Below are 20,233 nucleotides of genomic sequence, written 5' to 3'. Positions count from 1 at the left end.
CTGTACTTTTTCCCAAAGGTGTGTTTTAGCGCCACCTGCTGTAAAACAGTACAAACACTGATTGCCGTAATAACTCGTCTTTGGCGGGGAACAGATTTTTTTTAAGCGACGAGATAACTCGTCAATGGCGGTGAAAGAGTTAAGAGGCCATTCCTAATTTTCATGTAATCAGCATTTCTAGCTGTATTGTGGTCATTCCAGTCCAGTGTTTGTTGAATTTCAAGTTTAGAAATATTTCAAGTATAGAAATATTACTGTTGTGTTGCTTAAAAGTGAATTTGAACTTGTATTCTTTGCAGTATTTGAGGTCTGAAAAAATACAGTTATTAATATATTTATATTAATAATATAATATCATTTTAAAACACAGGGACATTCAACCATACCAGCCTGCGAAACACTAACCAAAAATACTTTGAGCACCTTTAGCACTAATGACAGTAATGCATCAGAAGGCTTTCCAACAAGCTCGTGAACGTTTAACTTGATGAAATACGAGACAAATGTTCCATTAATGGTCGGCTGAGTTAAAAAGAATTGATGTAGCTCCAGCAAGACTGAAGTTATCCTGGCTGCGATCCAGATCTCTGACCTTAAATTGAACAATGGCTTTGGAGCCGGAGAGTCTACACTGTATTTCACTGAAATATCTCCTGCTAGCTATGAAAGAATCTGAGAATGATTAAACTTCAACTACACGTTAAGGTTCGATGTACGTTCCCATTAAACAATGCTCAAAGAAGAGGTCTTACATTTAAAAGAATTGGATTTACGCTGCATCAAAATCTGGTTACCTTTATCTTCACCATTCCAATAAACAAATAAAGAAGAAAGATTCCAAAGAGGTTGGTACTTCAATTTTCTGCATTTAAAGGGATAGTTCAACTAAAATTCAATCATTATTTATTTACCCTAAAAAAAACCTGTATATGACTCATTCTTCAGTAGAGCACAAAAGAAGATATTTTGAGAAATGTCCCTGCGGTTTTGTGTCCAAATAATGGAAGTCATTGGGAATCAGTGTTGCTTGGTTACCAACATTCTTCAAAATATCTTCTTATGTGTTCTATAATGACAGGAGGGTGAGTAAATGATGAAAGAATGTACATTTTTGGGTGAAAGCCTTAAACATAGACACAACATGCCACACACTATGACATTAGATTGTATAGCAGTTGACCGATTTGCATCGGATTAAACCATTAGCAATACAACCAGAGGGGGGAAACACACCTCAACTATTGTCCCTTACAATTGTAGAACAAAATCAATCAAACAACACCCAACATACACATCACTCCTCGCTCTCCATACCTCCGGCCACAGTCTGACAGCAGACCAGGGTCGCATCGGTCCACATTCTTCCTCCACCTCCACCCCCGGTCAGAGGAAGCACGGCGAGTGAACACAACGGCACAACAGTTAATGTGTTCTGGAAAGATGCAGAGAAGCCCGCCATGGAGACACAAACTGACCCCAGCAAGCTCCAACTCGGGCTCAACACTCCTCTTTGAGGGTTTTTTACTAAATAGCGAGTAAAAACCAGCGGCGAGGAGAGCGCGTCCAGTTAAAATGGGCTTGACTCACTTCCACACATTGTTGGATGGGCTGGCAGGAAAATGATAAAGGGGCTTTCCTTTGCTGTGCTGAGGGTGTGTGGGATCAAAGGAGGCAGTGGGATTTGAGCTAAACTGACGGCCAGGACAGAAGCTCGCGGCTGAAACACAGCAGGAACCAAACATTTCTGTCTTTACTGTATAAGGGATCCTTGAATTCAGGCCACAAAACCTCAACTTCTCTGTTCTTTGACACTTTGGATTAAATACTTCTTCACACAGAACAGATGTTTAAACGGTTAGTTCACCCAAAAATAACAATCATAATTTATGCAGCCTTATGTTGTTTAAAACCTGAATATGACGCTTTCTTGAGTGGAACAGTACAGCAGATATTTTAAGAAACGTCTCAGTGGTTTTGGGTCTATATATTGGAAGTCAATGAGGTCAAATGTTTTCTTTTTGGGTGACCTATGCCTTTAAGAAAAGGTTGTTTATAGAGCGTCTCTGTGTAAATGTGCTATGCTCGCATACATCAAGAATCGCATTATAAATCACTAACAAAGATTCGGTCATTAGGAACATGTGAAAACAGTTACACCCACTACTTTAGAGTGTTTCCTGAACGAAAGATCATGACCTCAGATGACCTTTTCTTGACTTTTCGTGCACCTATCTACAATAATTTAAGCAGGCATATCATGAAAAACAGCATTTTCCTTGTTCTTTTAAAAACACTGCATTAAATTTGACATCAGACCCATATGTGAACCTTTTACAATGTTAAAAGGCTTTTGCAAAAAGATTTTTATTGACGTACGAGACATCTTTTTTCTTATTTTACATGTAATAAAGCTACTCGGTATAAAAATGTTTTTATTTTTATGGAGTTTCACAGAATTGATTTTACCAAATTTTCATGAATTTTTTAAATGGGGTAATAAAATGTTCACCTTCAAAATGACAATTCGGTCATTATTTATACACCCTCTTGTCAAGGCAAACCTGTATGACTTTCTTTCTTCTGCAAAAAACAAAGGAGATATTTTGGGAAATGTTGGCAATAGAAAATCGTTGGTCCCCATTGACTCGCAGTGGTTTTGTGTCCATACAATAGAAGTTAAAGGGGACCAATGGTTTTTGGTTACCAACATTCTTCTTAATAGCTCCTTTTGGGTTTGCAGAAGAAAATCACACAGGTTTAAAATGACGATAGGGTCACTAAATTATGAAATAATTTTCTTTTGAAGGTGAACTATTTCCTTAAATTACAGGGGGAAAATGCGAATTTATAAGTTGGGTGTAAAATAACATGAAAAACTTAATTTTCTTAAATAAAAAAAAAAAGAATTATGTTTTTTTCCAGGTCCCCCAGCTGCCGGAATATTAACGATTTTTTTGTGTATAGCCAAATTTCATCATAACATCAACATAAGAATTTCATTTAAAGATAGAGTAACAAAACTATGTGATTAATAATAAATACAATTGAATGGGTAAAAATGCTCATAAAATGGTTATCTTAAATCTTTATATTTTCTTAAAGTTACTAAGAATTAAAGCATCTACCAAATGCACAAATAAATATGATGCATTAAATAATCATGTGACACACTATTTTAGCTAAATAAAACCTTGTCTAACATTATAATCGTCATAGTAGAGAAAAATATTTCTAATGGATAAAATAAGCCACTTGAAAATGTTTTAACACTTGCGGAAGACATCCTTCTTCACTTCTCAGCAGGGTGGAGATGCTCATTTCAGCAGCAGACATAAATACTGTGTGTTAACTGATAGTGAAAAGCTTTCAAGGCAAGACAACAGACATTATTGTCAGTTACATTGTGATATGCTTTGAAGTTTAGAAATTAACAGGAATCCTACAGATTAGACAAAATTTGATTACTTGGGGAATTAACAGGCAGCACAAGAATCCCCATTCATCCCTAACATACACACACACACTTCTTTCTTGACTGCTAGCTCATTTGCATTGATAGTTTACCCAAGTCAAACACACACACAGACACACAAACAAACAATCACACAATCACAATACACAGCCTCAATGTAGACACTCAATGAATCAAAGAACTTTGTGACAACCAACACCTACACAACATATTTACATAAACATAATACAGAGCAGCTCATTTGACTTTCTTAAGGCCCTTTCGTTCACAGAACGATAATTGTAATTCAAAAAAAAAATGTATTGAAAGGGATTGTGCAACTGCAGCAAGCAAGCTTAAAATTATCATTTTAAGAATGTGAAATCTTAATGCTTTGTAAACAATATTTAACATTTGTGTTTTAAAGAGTACATAACATGAGATCATGAAAATTACATTTCAGGCAGTGTGTAATGTTGCCGTGTTTGAATGTAAGCAATCTGCCAAGTTGTAAATCCGAAGGTTCATGAACAACAAAGTTATTGGCTTGATAATAAGGGAGTCGACTCTGAATCACGCAAACTATTCGACCCTAGTGCGATTCGAGCCTCATTCGCGGTAGACCAATCACAGCAGACTAGACCATCAGGCCAATCACATCAGGGGATTAGACGGATGAATCGCAGACCATATCATTTGAGAGTCAGTCAAGAAGTGAGATAAGAATAACTACCTATCATTACAAAATAATAGTGTTTTTACACCTTCTATGTACAAAAACTTGTTGTTGGACACTCCATGAACCAAAGAAGGACCTTTAAAATCCCTAGTTATATACTCTTTAAAATCCATATATTTAAGATTTGAGACTATGGCCCAGTTTCACAGACAAGGCTTAGTTTAAGCCAGGACTAGACCTTAGTTAAATTAGGATATTTAAAGCACTTTAAAAATGCAGTAGAAAAAACATCACTGGTTTGCATCTTGAGACAAAACAATGTCACTGACATATATTAAGATAGGTCAGGGCAAGATATTTTCAGTTTAGACAGGTCAAACATTCATTTAAGTCTGGGACTAGTCTTAAGCCTTGTCTGTGAAACCGGGCATAAATGATTTATATGAGAAGAATAAATGATAAGAGTGTCTTACCATGTAAATAGCACCTACCTCATTATTCGCTGAATGACTGAAATAAACTACACGTTATTGGCTATTTGCAAAGCTGTCCTGCTCCTACTTCCTGTTTCAAAAGGAAATAAGTCAACACAGGAAAGAGACCTGACCTCATCAAACATTTTAATGGAGTCTTTAAGCCTCAGGCTGATGGTAACGTGTACTGAATCATATACCGAATCTACAGCGTTCATAGACTCTACAGATGAGAATGAATCACACTGTTTTCAAGCCATTTAAAGTCCTAATGTGTCAGCAAAGCCTCAACAGACAAAAACACATCTTCATATACTGTATCTCCTTTCGACTGTCATCCTTTGATCGTTTCTGACACATTATGTAATTCTGTACATGGGTTTGTGCCTCAGCTATAGTCTGACATATTCAGGCCACACAGTCTTAAGCCGTCAGAAATGAAGTTAGATCAAGCAACACTGCATCATAACCTCCCTCCTAATATTTCACCTTTATTCTCGGGAGTCGCTGACGCCTTTTAAAATTCTGCGTTGATGGAAAACCCCAAAAAGTAGAATTAACGTGAGACACTGACATCAGAGCGGCAGTCCTGGCTTTAGGCTCATCTGAACTATCTGAAATGAAACGGGTGCCGAACTCTTCAGCGCGGCGCTCGCGGGTCTCTCTTTCATTTATTTGTAACTCTTCTCTCGTATTCTCTTCTGTTCCGGAGTAAACAAATACTCTTCATCACTACTGATATTTTGCCTCCTCGGGATGTTTTTTAAAACCTGAAAATGTTTCAGTGCTTCAAAGGTTTGGACTGTCACAGTGCTCCCGAGCGGGTTGCTTCAGCATTATGTGCCGTCATCTTAAAAAGGAACGATGCTAGAAACGGAGAGGCGCCTTTGGTTATAAAGGGGAGTGTGTAGCATCAGCCCAGTAGTATTACATAACATATACTGTAAACATGATGTCATGTTTATGTTTTGCCATAACTTAGGTCCAATGTGTAATTTTTTGGAGGATCTTTTTACGAGTTTCGTAAATACGTTATCTCCTTCGGCAAAGAAGAGTAAATGTGACGACGTCATTGTGCGTTGGTTACAATTTGCAACCTCACCACTAGATGCTGCTAGATTTCATACACTGGACTAAACTACAAAAATTGCAAAGCAGAGGCAAAATTACAGAATGCAGCTTTAAACACATTTTCTTTATCCAACAAACACCTACCAATGCCTTAGCAACCACCTAAAACACCTCAGCAAGTCCATAGCAACACTGAAAGAGACACCCAGAACCCATTAGAATCCATATAGAAGTAACATGGCAACAACCTGAGCATTGTGGCAGCACCTACCACTCACATTTTAGAAAATGTTGACACAACAGCACCATTCTGATGGCTCATGCATCACTTTTCAGGTATCAAGCCAATTTCTTAAAATTACCCCCTCTTAACCTTCTCACTATAAACCACCTATACGACTGAGGACATTGCATTAAACACGCACTAACAAACTGTCCGCATCATTTGGAACAGCAAAACTGGACAGCGCTCTGAGCCCTTAGGAACTATTATTGAGCTGTGCACTTAAAATAGACACCAAATCCATAATAGACAATTTAATGCAAAGGAATTGTTTAACTCTCTGCAAGATGCAAACGGGGACACGCATTATAAAACGAGTCACATAAGAGCTAAACATCAATAGAGCTCTCAGACTATATAGACTTTGTGATAAAGTCAAACTGACAATTCACTGAAACACCTACTGATGACCCAATAAATGAATAAGAGCAATATATTCAATGCCTTAAATCTATTCTTTCAACCTGATATTACCTAGATGTAATATTGCAGTCATGCAGTTACTGTCCTGGTTAAATACAGTTACGTAAGTGAGAGCAAAACGTGAGCTAATTTGACGATAACACTTACGAAAATAAATAATGAGAGGAAAATGAAGTGAAACGAAAAATCAAACCGTTTGTTTGGTGTCGAGAGCATGCCCAAAAATAAACTACCTGGAAAATGTACTAACTTCAAAGCTTGTGTTTTGTGTACAGGTTTCTAGCACAGAAACCTGGTGGACTTTTTTTAAGGTGGCATCACAACAGCACTGCAAGTTACCAAAATACTAAGAAACAAAATCCATGAAACCATACAATCTTTTAATTTCTCATTAGCAATTGTGTCTCAAGTCTTCCTCCCTATGATCCCTTTCCATTGCATCTCTCTTTCCTTCTTCCGGTCTCTCTACATTCTATGTACAACGGTACCTTTCACTCGCAGATAGAACAGCAGTGTTAGTAGCATCCCTATACGGGCTGGTGGTGCCTGGATCCACTTCACTGTCTCTCATCCATCCTCCCTGGCACGCCACTGGAGCTCAGCCTGTGTCTCTAGTCCCCACTGATTCACTCCCGCTCAGCAGCAAACCACCACGCAACCCTCTGTCTGCATTCACATACACATTCGAAATGCACTACATGCTCCACCGAGCCCTGCTGGTAGTTAAAGGGATTTTTGGGTTGTTCTGAGTTGCAGTGTGTATAATGTGTTCTCTCTCTTCTGTTTTTAATGTCCTCACGAGGACCCCTGCAGGTTGATGCCCTCACTTGTACATACCTGTAATGACATGAAACTGTCACAAGAGGGCGCCGCTGACTATTTCGACAGTTTTGGCCTGATTCTTTGGTGTCTAGGGGCGAACTGATGCTATAATTAAACATGCAGCAGGAAAGACAGAAAAGGAAATCTTGCAGGGTATTTAAGATGCAAGGTGGGTTTAAAGATTGACAGCAAGTTTAAAGTGGCTGTGCTTCGGCAAAGGAACTGTCCCTTTAACACTAACTTAAGCTATCAATTTATAGACAGTTGTACAACAACTGTCCTTAATCCAAACAAATATAGCTTGGCTGGTCTTAACTGGATTAATTCTGGCCATACTGGTGTTCATGCTGGTTTTCAAAAGTGAGCAGTTAAAAGCCTGAAAACCAACAAACAGACCTAAGACCAGCTAAAATCATTAAGGCATATTTAAGAACCTTAGTCACATACACTCTTTAAAAAAAGGTGCTTCAAAAGGTTTTTCAATGCCATAGAAGAACCTTTTTGTTCCATTTCCTTTCAGTTTCACAAAACGTTCTTTGTGGCGAAAAAGGTTCTTCAGATCATAAAGTAAGAAAGAGATGGTCCTTTAAAGAACCTTTTTCTTCTTTGTGGAACCAAAAATGGTTCTTCTATGCCATCGCTGTGAAGAACCTTTTAAACCCCCTTTTTTTAAGAGTGTGCACATACTTCAGCTCTCATGTAGTTCTTTGTTTTAGTTCTTATTCAAACTCTCTTTAAATAGTTATAAAAGGTCTCTTAAAGATAATTTATAATGTATCTTGCGTGGTCTCATGTAGCACCTAGATCCTGGAAGAATGTTTTGTTTTGTTTCAAATAAAACTCGCTGACTGAATCCTGTACAAACACATGAACTTGAGATCAGGGTTAAACATAAATGAAACCATAAATCCTAGCAGACCTCCTCGTCTATCTCTGGACTTGCTGATGTTGCAATACTTGGGAGGTTGTGGAAACATTTCTCAAATACCACAAGAAAGAGAATCTCCGCTTCTTTCTCTATCTCCTCAGGATGGGCAGCTTTATCAGAGCCAAGCCCAGCCCAGAAACCTTGTCTTATCTGAGGACTTTCAACCTGACTCTTGCTCAGTCATACAACAGCCGGCAGCTTACCAAGTGGTTCATGATGTTCTGTACTGTAAGCCATACCTTTGGTTTCATTGTTACCTTCGGGACTGGAAAACAAATGGAAAACCAACATACAGAATATACTATAGGACTGTACAATGTAAAAATCAAACCTCGATACACATTCATTAGGCCTTAATTCCCAGCAGTTCTGTTTGGTTTATATGCCTGACAACAATGGAACAAACACGCTGGTCTGGCTTTGCTGTGTGTGTGTTTTCATGTATATAAAGGGGGTTAATGGACGCCCATGAGACAGCAGCTTTGGGTTTGTACGACTCTAATGGTTTTCCATTACAGCCCAGCGGTGTATCACCAAAACTGCATGTGTTTGTGTGTGGGAAGTGGATTTGTGATCGAACAGATGTGTAACAGCATCGGCTATCACTCCAACAATGTCCAACGGTTAAAACATGCATTTTAGCCATTCACAGCATTCTCTCCTGTTTAAAATGGGGCCACCGAGCAGATCCGAACATGAATCATAAATAATGAAGTATATAAGCACATAAACTATTAAAATGACCACCTCTGAGTAAAATTCAGGGATACAGAACGTCAGGCCACATGACGTGTGCTTTAAAAATGAATCCCATCATTCAACTGGATGAAATACTCATGATGCCACAGAAATATAAAATCAGCAACTCTTTTGTTTACATCTGTAACAAAACATTAACTTTTTTTACTAAAACTTCAACTAAATTTGCGTATTACAGAGTAAACAAAACAGTGCTTTTGTTAATCAGCAAAAGTCAACCTTATATAGTTCTTTAAACTAAACACATTGTCTCAAAGCGGATTTACAGTAAAAACAATCTATTATTGAAAGTGCATTTAAAGGGACAGTTCACCCAAAAATATAAATTGTAATTTATATCATTTATTTACCCTTATGTTGTTCAAAAACCTGTATGTGACTCTTTCTTCTGTGGAACGGAGACTACCCATAGGAGGGAAAAAATTGCTTCAGGAATTTCTTTGTTCTGTTGAAAACTAAAGAAGATATTTTGAAGAATGTACACAAAAAGATCCCTAAAATTAGAGCACAACATACAGTTTTAATATTTCATATTTTATGTATTCTTTTTTTACAGTTGTTTTACCTGTATTTTACATTTTGCACTGCATTTTGCGTTTTTATTACAGTGTAGGAAACCGAACAGTTCTTTGTCATTTTAAATACTATGGTAGTCAAAAGTGGCCAAGAACTGTTCGGTTACAAGCATTCTTCCAAATATCTTTCTCTGTGTTCATCAGAACAAAGAAATGTGTACAGATTTGAAACAACTTGTGGGTGAGAAAATGACAAAAAAAATATTTGAGTGTAATGTACCTTTAAGGGTTTAAAACAACCCTCTAACCAGATTGTATTGCTTTGCAAGCGCAATAAAAATATAATCTGTCAAAACACTTATCAGGGTTTTGAAGTCATTGTCCTCAGTCTCATTCTGACCACATGCTGAATCCTGATACTGTAATAACTCTGAGCAGCTTGTCTGGTGTATTTACCAAACACATGTGTCTGCCTAATCCAATCACGATGCTTGACAAATGTTTCATGCTTGTGAAATTGAAGCGGATTGGATAGACTGGAACACATGAAAATGCAAAAAAACGTACTGCATGACAGGATGACATCACTCACATAAAATAATAAAAAACAATCAAATCCTTATGTAGTTTTGTGGCTTTTAGGCTTTTAAGACCATGCCAGTTAGTTTTAGGGTCATCTTTTACACTCAGACAAAATTACTTTGTACCACTAAACTTGTATGTTTTATAATTCAAGAACGAGAAACAAAAATGTTTTGTTTTTAGCTTTCCAGATTAAATCTTCTTTTGTTTAAAAGGTATGTCAGGCATGATTTTGCAGGTTTGATATCATTTGACTTCAACCCACCTAAAGGTAAGTACAGTACATATTCTGCAATTTTAGGGTTTAAACAGATATGGCAATATAATAACCAAAGTTATGGATTGCAGATTTAGTTCTGTATCTAATGCTCCATGAAATGTGTAGTCTTTTGATGAATATTCATAAGGGCATAGAAGAAAAAACATTATGATCCCAATATGGTTTGATGCAGATACACAGATGGTGTCTCAGAATTTTAAACTGCACATTCGCACACAAACACATGCAAGATGGCATAAATATTCTCACTTTTTCATTTTGGACATTTTTCCAAATCAAAAGGGAGAAGGAGGTCACTTAAAAATGTTCTGCAAAGACATCCTTCATGAAACAACAACAGAGCTATTAGGCTAACAACCACTGGGATTAAAATATGTCCAAACAAAACATCTTTCTAACACAACCGACTGAGGACAATTAAGTCAATGGGAGTCAAATCCATACATAAGATGGTGAGACCTTTGGCCTGACTAGGAAGCAAGTTAAAGAAAAGGTCTGTCATGTAGTGTATTGCACAGAGATCTAAAAATATTTGTTTTTAATAATCTAGGAAAAGTAATTTCCAGTAAATTTAAAGATCATTGGGGCTGAATAAGTCTTGATCACATATTGATATGGGTCTAAGGGGGTCTTGCTTATGTGTATTACAAATCATTTGTCAAATTTCATTATTGTATCATAAAACACATGACGAGTCAGTCAATCACAAAGTCCATTGGTCCAGGTCATATAAACATATGAACAGAGAGCCATCTGTGGATCAATGCTTACGTAACTGAGAGTAAAGCTCGAAGAAGCAGACAAAAACAGGAGGTATAAAATGTGCGCTGATGTCATCGAGCATGGACGAGCCTTACTTTCTGATTTAAACAACTGGCTGTATCACAACATCAATAGCTATAAGAAGGATTAAAATGCAGTGTTACAGTAAGGAGGACAGGGGGAGGAACCATTGTGTCAGTGTTTTAAAATTAGATGTGGAGGAACACATTATAATAGATTACACAAACCACACTAACCTGACAAAGCTTAAAACAGCATATATATATTAAACTGCCTACATTAATCCAAAGTTAAATCTATTTCTATTAATAATGCTGGAAGCTAACATGTCGATCTTTAAAAGCATTATGTAATCACTAATTATTGATTTTTGTTGTTAAAATCCCTCTATTCTTCAACCCACTCAAACCTATCTAGGGTACACATTTATATTTACAGTAAGTACTGTGATTGTATTCGGACTACAGAAAAGGCATTATCAACACTGAATAAACAATGCCTTCTGTCACGATTGGAGGTTTCATCATATAAGACACTGGTGCCAAATAACTTCCTGCCTGGGAATAGGCTTTTGTGTCTCTGTGTATAAATGACTGCAAAAATAAGCAAACATTTTTTGAAAAAGATTTAGATATCAATGGATAGCCAAAATTATTTTTACAACTAATTTAATATCAATAAATGCTGGTTATAGCATTATTTTAGATGGCACAAGCACACTTTAAACAAAACATTTGAAATATAAAAAACAGGAGTTTTTAAGACTGATTCCTCAAGCATAAACACCCTAACTAATAATCAGTAAAGTCAAATGATTGTAAGCTTGGGTCAAACAAAGGTGATGTTCACAGTTAAAGCCAGTAAAGGCCTGTTCATACAAAAAAAGAGATACAAATTAAGATGAATTATATAATGATAACAATATCAGCATCCACACCAAAGTATAACATTTCTAAGATTGTGAATTGTACCTCTAAATTCATTATTTTGATTAAATCATTGAGTAAAAGTTTCTGCTAAAAAATGATTGTACATTTAGTTTAGTTATTTAGTAAAAGTTATGTCTTTTTGTTTGTTTGTGCATTTCTATTGAGAGCTGCTGAATATGGATGATTGCTGGTGGTGTGAAGATCTAAAAGCGTTGATAAATGTGCTGTCTGCTCTGCAGGAGAACTCTACATATTTATACACGCTGATTATTATGACAAAATAATAACTGAGATTCGACCCGCCACCGAAGAGCGCATCTAGTGTTACTGTACTTCACATAACACTCTCAAATTTACGGTTTTCTTATTTCCTCTCTCTCCTAATCACAGTTAAGGCAGAATTGTTCTTTTAACACACTCTGCGATTTTATGGTGAAACAATTTACACTTAATTTTTTTGTACATTTTTAAGTTGCAAAATCAATGAAATAAAGGCTACTATTCGTTAAAGAGTACCTAGCATATGTTTTTTTAGGCCCTATTTTGGTTTATGGAGGGTCCAACAACAAGTTTATGTACATACAATGTGTTTAAACACTATAATGTCGTAATAATAGGCAGTTATTCGTACTTTACTTCTTGACTGACTCTCAAATGATTCGTACCGCGATTCATCCGTCTAGGTCCCGCCTACCCGACCTTGTGTCATGTGATTGGTCAGATGGTGTAGTCTGTTGTTATTGGTCAGACGCGTTCATCATTTGTTGCAAAAGGAACCTAACTACCATCATTACAGGATTACGGTTTACATGTGGTTGGATATCCTGTATATTATTTGTGTAGCTAGAAATGGCGGCGATTTTACCGTACCAGTTTGAGCACGAGTCTGACGAAGAAGCATCAGAAGACGCTAATCCACAACAAACTCCACCACGACTGGGGCAGGATGTTTTTCAGTGGAAAGTGACAAATATTGTCATAAAAACTCCCAGTGTGACAACATGCATGTTGTGTATATCTAAATATATATATATATCTAAATATATATATATACCCAAATATATCTATATAGGTGCACGTGTGGCAAATGTGTCAAAATGCAAAGGTAATAGCCAGATGAACAAACTGTAACACCCCAGAACGGTACATGTTAGCGTTATATAAATTAGCTAAACACAGACATAAGGTACGAAAATATTTCTTGAGGTTAAGACAAAATGAATAGTCACACTTACAGGTTGTGATTCGGTGGAGCTAAAAGGTCCAAATAGAGTTTGTATTCCCCCTCTTTCAAGGATCGTCGTTTCACCTGCAGTGAACGCGCAAAGATTATTAAACCAATCTTCGGTGAAATGACGCACTCACAGTTAAACCCTGGGGTTATACTCTTTTGGTATCGCTTGAAAAATGAATTGTAACCATTTTTCCTCTCAGACGTTCTTCCTTTGGTAGTTGAAATAAGACCGACTGTGTCACACCGTAGAACACAGGCTATAGACATGGTACAAACGCATCACGAACGAGCGACAGTGTTTGTGGGAGGAGAAATACGTTTTCGCGTCAGTTTTAGCAAACGTAGGCGGGGACTATGTGTAGTGACGTAGATACGCAGGTGAACTATTCCACGTCTCGTTTGTGTGATTCAGAGTCGACTCCCATTTTTACAAGTAAATAACTTTGTTATTCATTCACCTTCGGATTTATAACTTGGCAGACAGCTTACTTTCAAACACGGCAACAGAACAGACTGCATGAAATGTCATTTTCATGATCTCATGCTACCTACTCTTTAATTAAATCCTTATAAATGGTTATTCTTTTCATTAAAAAAAAACTTTAGAGAAATTAACCGTTGGATTTTTAAACAATTTCTTCTATTTGTTTCACTGAAGAAAAAAAAACTGTTGAATTTAAAAGATGTTATTAGGTAAATATACAGTAGATATTTATTTTTGTGATATTTACTAAGCCACTGAACTATTTTTAGATGCATTACGTAAAAAAATATTTTACTATCTTAACCTAAAACTTGTAACCTAAAAATCTGCCTTTTTAAAGACTAAAAAATCTGGTAACAGAGTTCCAAATATTGCAAACCTGATATAAAATGAACGGAAAAGAAAATAGCTCATGCAATATTTACTTTGACCTACACTGAAACTTAAGCAGCTTAGTTCACTAAACATATGTTGGAAAGAAATAAAATATTCCTTATTTTGTACCATGAAATATGACATATTCTGCCATCACATGCATTATTTTAAAGAGAGCGAGACTACCCAGACATCCCTTTCAGCATGCCTTCTGTTCTCCTCTGAGCATCAGAGACTTCGTGGGTATGACAGCTGGCTCCTTCATGCATGATGACAGACAAGCAGCTCAGTCAGCAGACAGCCAATCAGAAGCCTCCATACAGTCACACGAACGCCTATAGACAAATCCCTCCTCCATTTTCTGTACTTTCACCCAGAGTACAGTACACTGAGCCTCTTATTTTCCCCACTTAAGCCCCTCTGGGTCAGTTTACCAACACGAGGCTTTGTCTGAAAATTCTTAAAGCCTTTGCTGAATATCGAAATCCTCTGTGTGCAAAGAACGTCTCTATAGGACAACATGTAGTGAAGGTCAGCAAGAGTGTAGAGGGACTATTAGATTAATTTACAGAATTATTGCTGTGACAGCCACATCAAGGAAAGCAAAAAAGAATCAATGAAGAATAATCAGAAGTGTGCAAGAGATGCAACCCGGAGGAAATCATCTTTGCAATGCGAGTCACGTGATCATTATTGATAGATCAAACCTGGTCTAATTTAGTTCATGAACATAAAAATACATGAGTGGCAACAAACAACTGCAGGCTTTATATTAAATGTTAACTCCTGTTTCTTATGAGTATACCAAGAGACACGATCACATTAGAGCTTGGAAGAGTACGCACTGAATTTTTGACCTTCATGTGAGACACAAGAGGCATCCAAGAAGGAATATTAATATACCCAGGAAAGCTTGATGCTACAAACAAGCAGAAAAATGCTAAAATGCTATGATAGTCACAAGCACAAGCAGCTTTTCTATTGTGGCACATACTTGAAATTATTGTATAATTATCAGCATTGTCTTGCTAGTCTAGCTGAGCAAACCAATGCAACAATAGGCTTTTTTATTTGTATATGAGATTTGAGAACTGTGAAAGAAATCCAATAAACGAAGGTCAGCAGAGGCCCAATATGGGATGAAATAACGCTCCTCCAAAAACAGGTCAGTGGGTCTTTCTGGATAGATCTGTGTTAAATAATGAATGAAAGAATGAATAAAAGCTAAATTCTCTAAGGTTGAGCTGTCTCCATCTGGAATCCTATTGGCTGGGATAAACTAGAGGGACAAGCATCATTGGCTGGGATGTCTATGATGTGTGTTGCCAGTGGTTGGAGGAAACAAACAAAGACAGCACCATTACGAAGCTACAACGAATACCGAGTTTTTGTCAAATGAGTAAAATCATCTGTCAGATTAAAGGGGAAATTGCCTTTTCATAGATCAGTGGCTCTTAGCAGGTTCCATAAGCTCATTTTCATTTTTTTTACATTCCATATTCAAAATTGGATCCCCCCAAAAAAGAGAAACCGGGTTGTATACTATCCAGTAAATCATCCAAATAAAAATAATAAACATGTCTTGACATTTGGCAACAACATCACAATTCAGTTTCCAAATATTACCAATATCACAAGGCAATAAAAGATTTGACTACACGAAAACATCTTACATATCATTATACAAAAATCATTATAGAACCAAACCTACTATGAGTGCTGTGAGCCACAGGCAGATAACTGAAGGTTAGTGAAGATGCGTTAAACCTCACAGCTGAGCAACAGCGAGATGTGGGTGGAAAGTCACCTCTCTCGTTCTCTCTCTGGTGGGTGGACGAGAAAGACGTTGTAGAACATTCGTTGATTTTCCAATCTGTCATAACAAAGTATCTATTGTCCCTTACCTGCAACACGACCAAATACACCTTGAGATGCTTATCCTGCCCTCACAAACATCTCCATAAACAATAAAGTGAAGGAAATTGTAAAGTGACTATGAAACCACATAACAAGTCTCCAAAATTACTAAAACTAGCTCTTAAAGGATCTATTTAGAGCATCTTATATCATAAACGCCCACAAATCTTGCTTAGGTATGACAGCGCAGCTCTCTGCTTATGCTTAACCAACACACAGAGAGATTTGTGGCATCCTTTAATAAGTGAATCAAAAGGCCTGGCACCATGGGGATACAAGCAAAGAGCATTCTCTGAAATGATGTACATTATGTCTGCAGATGGAGTTCGGTAGCTTTTTATCCTCTTTCACACACACACACACACAAAGACAAACGTTGCTTCACCAAGTGCTGACTCAAGCAGTTGAATTAAGCCACAAATCTGACATGTTCGCTTTACAAATTAAATGAGTTCACCCAAAAATAAAATTCTATCAGTATTTACTCACCCTAGTGTTTCCAAACCTATATAAATTACTTTGTTTTGCTGAACACAGAGAAAGATATTCAAAAGCGATCTTCAGTTCTGGGACATCATTCACCAGTAGAAAAAATATTAAAATGGTAGTCAAAAGTTCCCCCGGAACTGTTTGCTTTCCCAAATTTTTTTAAATATTTCATCATGTTTTTTCAACAGAAGAAACATATATAATAATCTTTCCTACTATGGTAGTCAATGATGTCCCAAAACTGTCCAAATATCTTAATTTGTGTTCAAACAGAAGAACTTTAAACAGTTTGGAATAATTTGAGGGTGAAAGTGATGACAGAATTTTCATTTTTTGGGGGAACTGTCCCTTTAAGCAATATCTCTTCAACACATAATGAATATCTGGGGTGTTTTTTCCTACTTTTGAATGGAAAGCTCACCAAAAATTAAGATTTGGTAATTCTTTTTTCACCATCATGTCATTCCAAGTCCTTTTGTGTGGAACAAAAAGAAGATATGTTGTGTCCAAAAAAGAGATGTCAATGAGGACCAGTGTTGTTTGGGTACCCGATGTTCTTTAAAATATCTAAACTTGTGTCCTCCACATGAAAGAAATGCACACAGGTTTGGAATATATTTTTGGGTGGACTATCCCTATGCACGAAACCCTCGGTAACATAACAATGTTAAAACCCTCATAACAATAGGCTTAAATCCACAGAACATTAATGAACAAAGGGCCAAAAGAATAAACAATTAAAATCTCTTGGCTGTTTCTAAAACATACACAGTATAGAAAATAATATATATAGTGCACATCAACACCGGGTGTCTCTCACCCTGACAGCCATCTGCTCAGCCTGTGAAACAGTAAGGGAGGGGAAGACATAAAAAGAAGAGAAAGTGAGGAAAGAGATGATGTGAGAAAAGAGAACCGCAGACCCTGAGAGCGAGACAGAACGGTGCTTATCTTTATGTTACCGTCTCTCATAATTGTGTGCTGATGAAATCAATTCACAAAAGACTTGCAAAAAAAACTTTGATATGACGTGTCCCACAACAAATGATAATATCAGTCACAACTGTCAGAACGAACCATGTATTTTGTAATGATGTACATTTTGTAAGCAGTTTCAAATAGACCTGAAGGCAGCTTGAAAGACATCTTTCATTTTAAATGTTTAGACAATGAAAAACTGCAAATATTACGATTGGCCCATTACAAAACCACTCTGATGTGATCATCATGAAGTTACTTCATTTAAAGGGATATTTCTCTAACAAATCAAAATCTCCCCATGTTTTACTCACCCTCAAGGCATCCTGAATATGGTTTTCTTGAAGAACAATGCAGTCAGAGGCATAATACCACGTATCATTTTACTTCCAAGCGGTAGAATTGGACTGTATTGGTGTTGACTTTTTGAAGCTCCAAAAAGTGCATCCATCGATCAAAGAACTGCTCGACACGGCTCGGTGGTCCTAACAAAGGTCTTTTGAAGCGAATCGATGCGTTTGTTTAAGATAAATATTCATTTTGACAACGATATTAACAATCAATTAACTTCAAAAACCCATTCACTCCCATTCTACCGCTTGGAAGTAGAATGATACGTGGTTTTTATATTTCGTTATAAGGGTGAGTAAAACATGGGGAAATTTTGGTTTATCACTTTAACAGAAAGGTACCATTTCACAACAAAAACACAAATATAACTTTTTTTTTAATTACTCACAAAGCTTTTCTATTTCTTTTGCTATCAACATGTGAAAAAGTGCTTAAAAGCTACAAAAATATCAACATGTCCCCACAATCTCTCTATATAAACCAAGCTAACACCCCTGCTTAGCTCATTATTAATTTGCTCTTTTGACAGGTAAAAAACATTTAAATAACAAACCTTAACAGTTTGCCATTGTCTTGCTGCTTTAATATAGCCCATAAAATACCAACTTATGATATAAGATATGGAAGTACAATGTTATAAACCCTCTTCTAGGGTAATTGGGGGCAGACTGTTTTTGAAGGACTGCGATTTAATATAATGGCATGAGACTGAAAAGACAGTAGAGAGAAATGAAGTCCTTGGCTTCTCTGACAGTAGATAAAGGGGTCTGGGATGGTCATTGTGTGGACAGGACACAGCACTGCTAACCACTTAAGACTCCGACAAACATTGTTCTGGACCACAAAAGAGGGAGAGAGATAAAGCGAGAGGATAGACAGAGGACACGAGGAGACGGGGGGAAAAGAGAGCAGTTCTGAGGGCATGAATGCGTGTCTTCATGTCTATTTAAAGATGGGCGTCTGATCAGCTTGGCCCAGCGGCACGCCTGGTTCCTGATCCAAATTTGAGTTCTTAAGTGTGCGAGTAAAATCTCATGCTTGATAAAGCAAATTCATTTACATTTATGCATTAGCAATTTATTTATACAAAGCATTCTCCTATCTGGTGGTTTGGTTCATCCACAATAAAATTGTCTTTAAAGATGCAATCTGTAACTTTTGACTCTCTATTGCCATCTCGGTTTAAAACAAAACTGCAGCTTACTTTATGTACGTTTCTTAACATGGGTTATGTTTAGATTAGGGCTGGGCGATATGTTTAAGAAAATATCGATAATCGACTTTAAAATCATTGCGATATCCGATAATATCAGGTGTGTTTGACATCATGCAACGTTGTGAGGACGATCAGCGTACTGATGTCATATGCTGATGTCATTCGATGATGTCATATACCGATCAATCTGCGGATAATTGTTTTATAAACATTGTGTTTGATGACGTGATTCTATTTCATTAAAATGAATTTGACGCATTAGACGTAATTCATAAAATGTATTTATTACCATTCAGTCAGATGATCTAAAAACATTTACTGCTTGTTCAGTAAACATACTGTATACCATAGATGACACTTTGTCCACAAGACTGTGTTGTTATGGTTTCTGTGGCAGTAAAAGCGGAATAATGATTGGAAACATTTGAGACATTCCAAGCACCCCCATATATAACACTAGCCTGGTGGTTGTTGGACATCTTACAGTTACAAACTGCACCTTTAACTTTAATTGAGAGACTAAATGGAATAAATGTACTATCCAAATTTAATTTGTCACAGCACAGTATTGAAATGAACAAGTTAACAACACAAAAAACAACTCCAAACCATTTATTAGTCGATCAATAATGAACATCCAGATCTATAGATGCTTCCCTCTGCGGAGGACGTCTGATGAAATCTAACCTTACTTTCTGGAGGAGTGCAAAGGAGGAGGAAAGAACAGCAGCACATATAATGAACGGAAGAGAATGACCGGCGTGGGAGAGTGAGAGAGAGAAAACAGTGGAGGAAGAGAAGCACGAAAGATTATGAGCGGAGGAGAGGAGGGGGCCAGTCAAACGCTGAGCTGTTTGAAAGCTGATGGACGGAGAGAACGAGTGAGAGAAAGACAGAACAGGAACGACGGTGAAGTCAATGAGTAAGAAAGAATGACAAATGTGGGAGGCAGAAATCTTCATCGTTTACATTCTGCATTTTGCACCCATCTGTCTTTCCTGAGACAGTCGACCATATCTTTTACATCATGACAACCATTGCCATGACGATAAACCTGCCCGGCAACAGCTAACATAACAAGCTCCAGTTTTTTCGCACCTAATCCCTAAAATAGCCAGAAAACATGCAGCAGAGTAAGCCAAAGAGAAAAACCTGCACAGTTGTAAAACCAAAGGAGGTGATGGAGAACTGTAGGATTTATCATTGAATCA

At 37.0% G+C, this 20,233-nt stretch overlaps 1 protein-coding gene across 5 annotated transcripts in view; it reads right to left on the bottom strand.

Moving 5' to 3' along the window:
• The window catches only part of prkcz (protein kinase C, zeta), a 71,353-nt gene that overhangs the window by 39,498 nt on the left and 11,622 nt on the right, over positions 1–20,233 (bottom strand). The window contains exon 1 of one of the 5 annotated variants that reach the window (XM_056772362.1): positions 6,869–7,079. The exons of 3 other annotated variants lie outside the window; for them this stretch is intronic. In XM_056772362.1, the coding sequence (XP_056628340.1) occupies positions 6,869–6,905 (37 nt within the window). In that variant the 5' untranslated portion in view covers positions 6,906–7,079. Of the gene's footprint in view, positions 1–1,314; positions 1,542–6,868; positions 7,080–20,233 lie in introns of those variants that run through there. One more of the 5 variants, XM_056772361.1, reaches the window with a different exon arrangement.

Source organism: Triplophysa dalaica, chromosome 18 (genome assembly GCF_015846415.1).
Source record: "Triplophysa dalaica isolate WHDGS20190420 chromosome 18, ASM1584641v1, whole genome shotgun sequence".
Classification (NCBI taxonomy): domain Eukaryota; kingdom Metazoa; phylum Chordata; class Actinopteri; order Cypriniformes; family Nemacheilidae; genus Triplophysa; species Triplophysa dalaica.
Note: the sequence above shows the minus strand (reverse complement) of the source record. Positions and strands in the feature narration are given on the sequence as shown.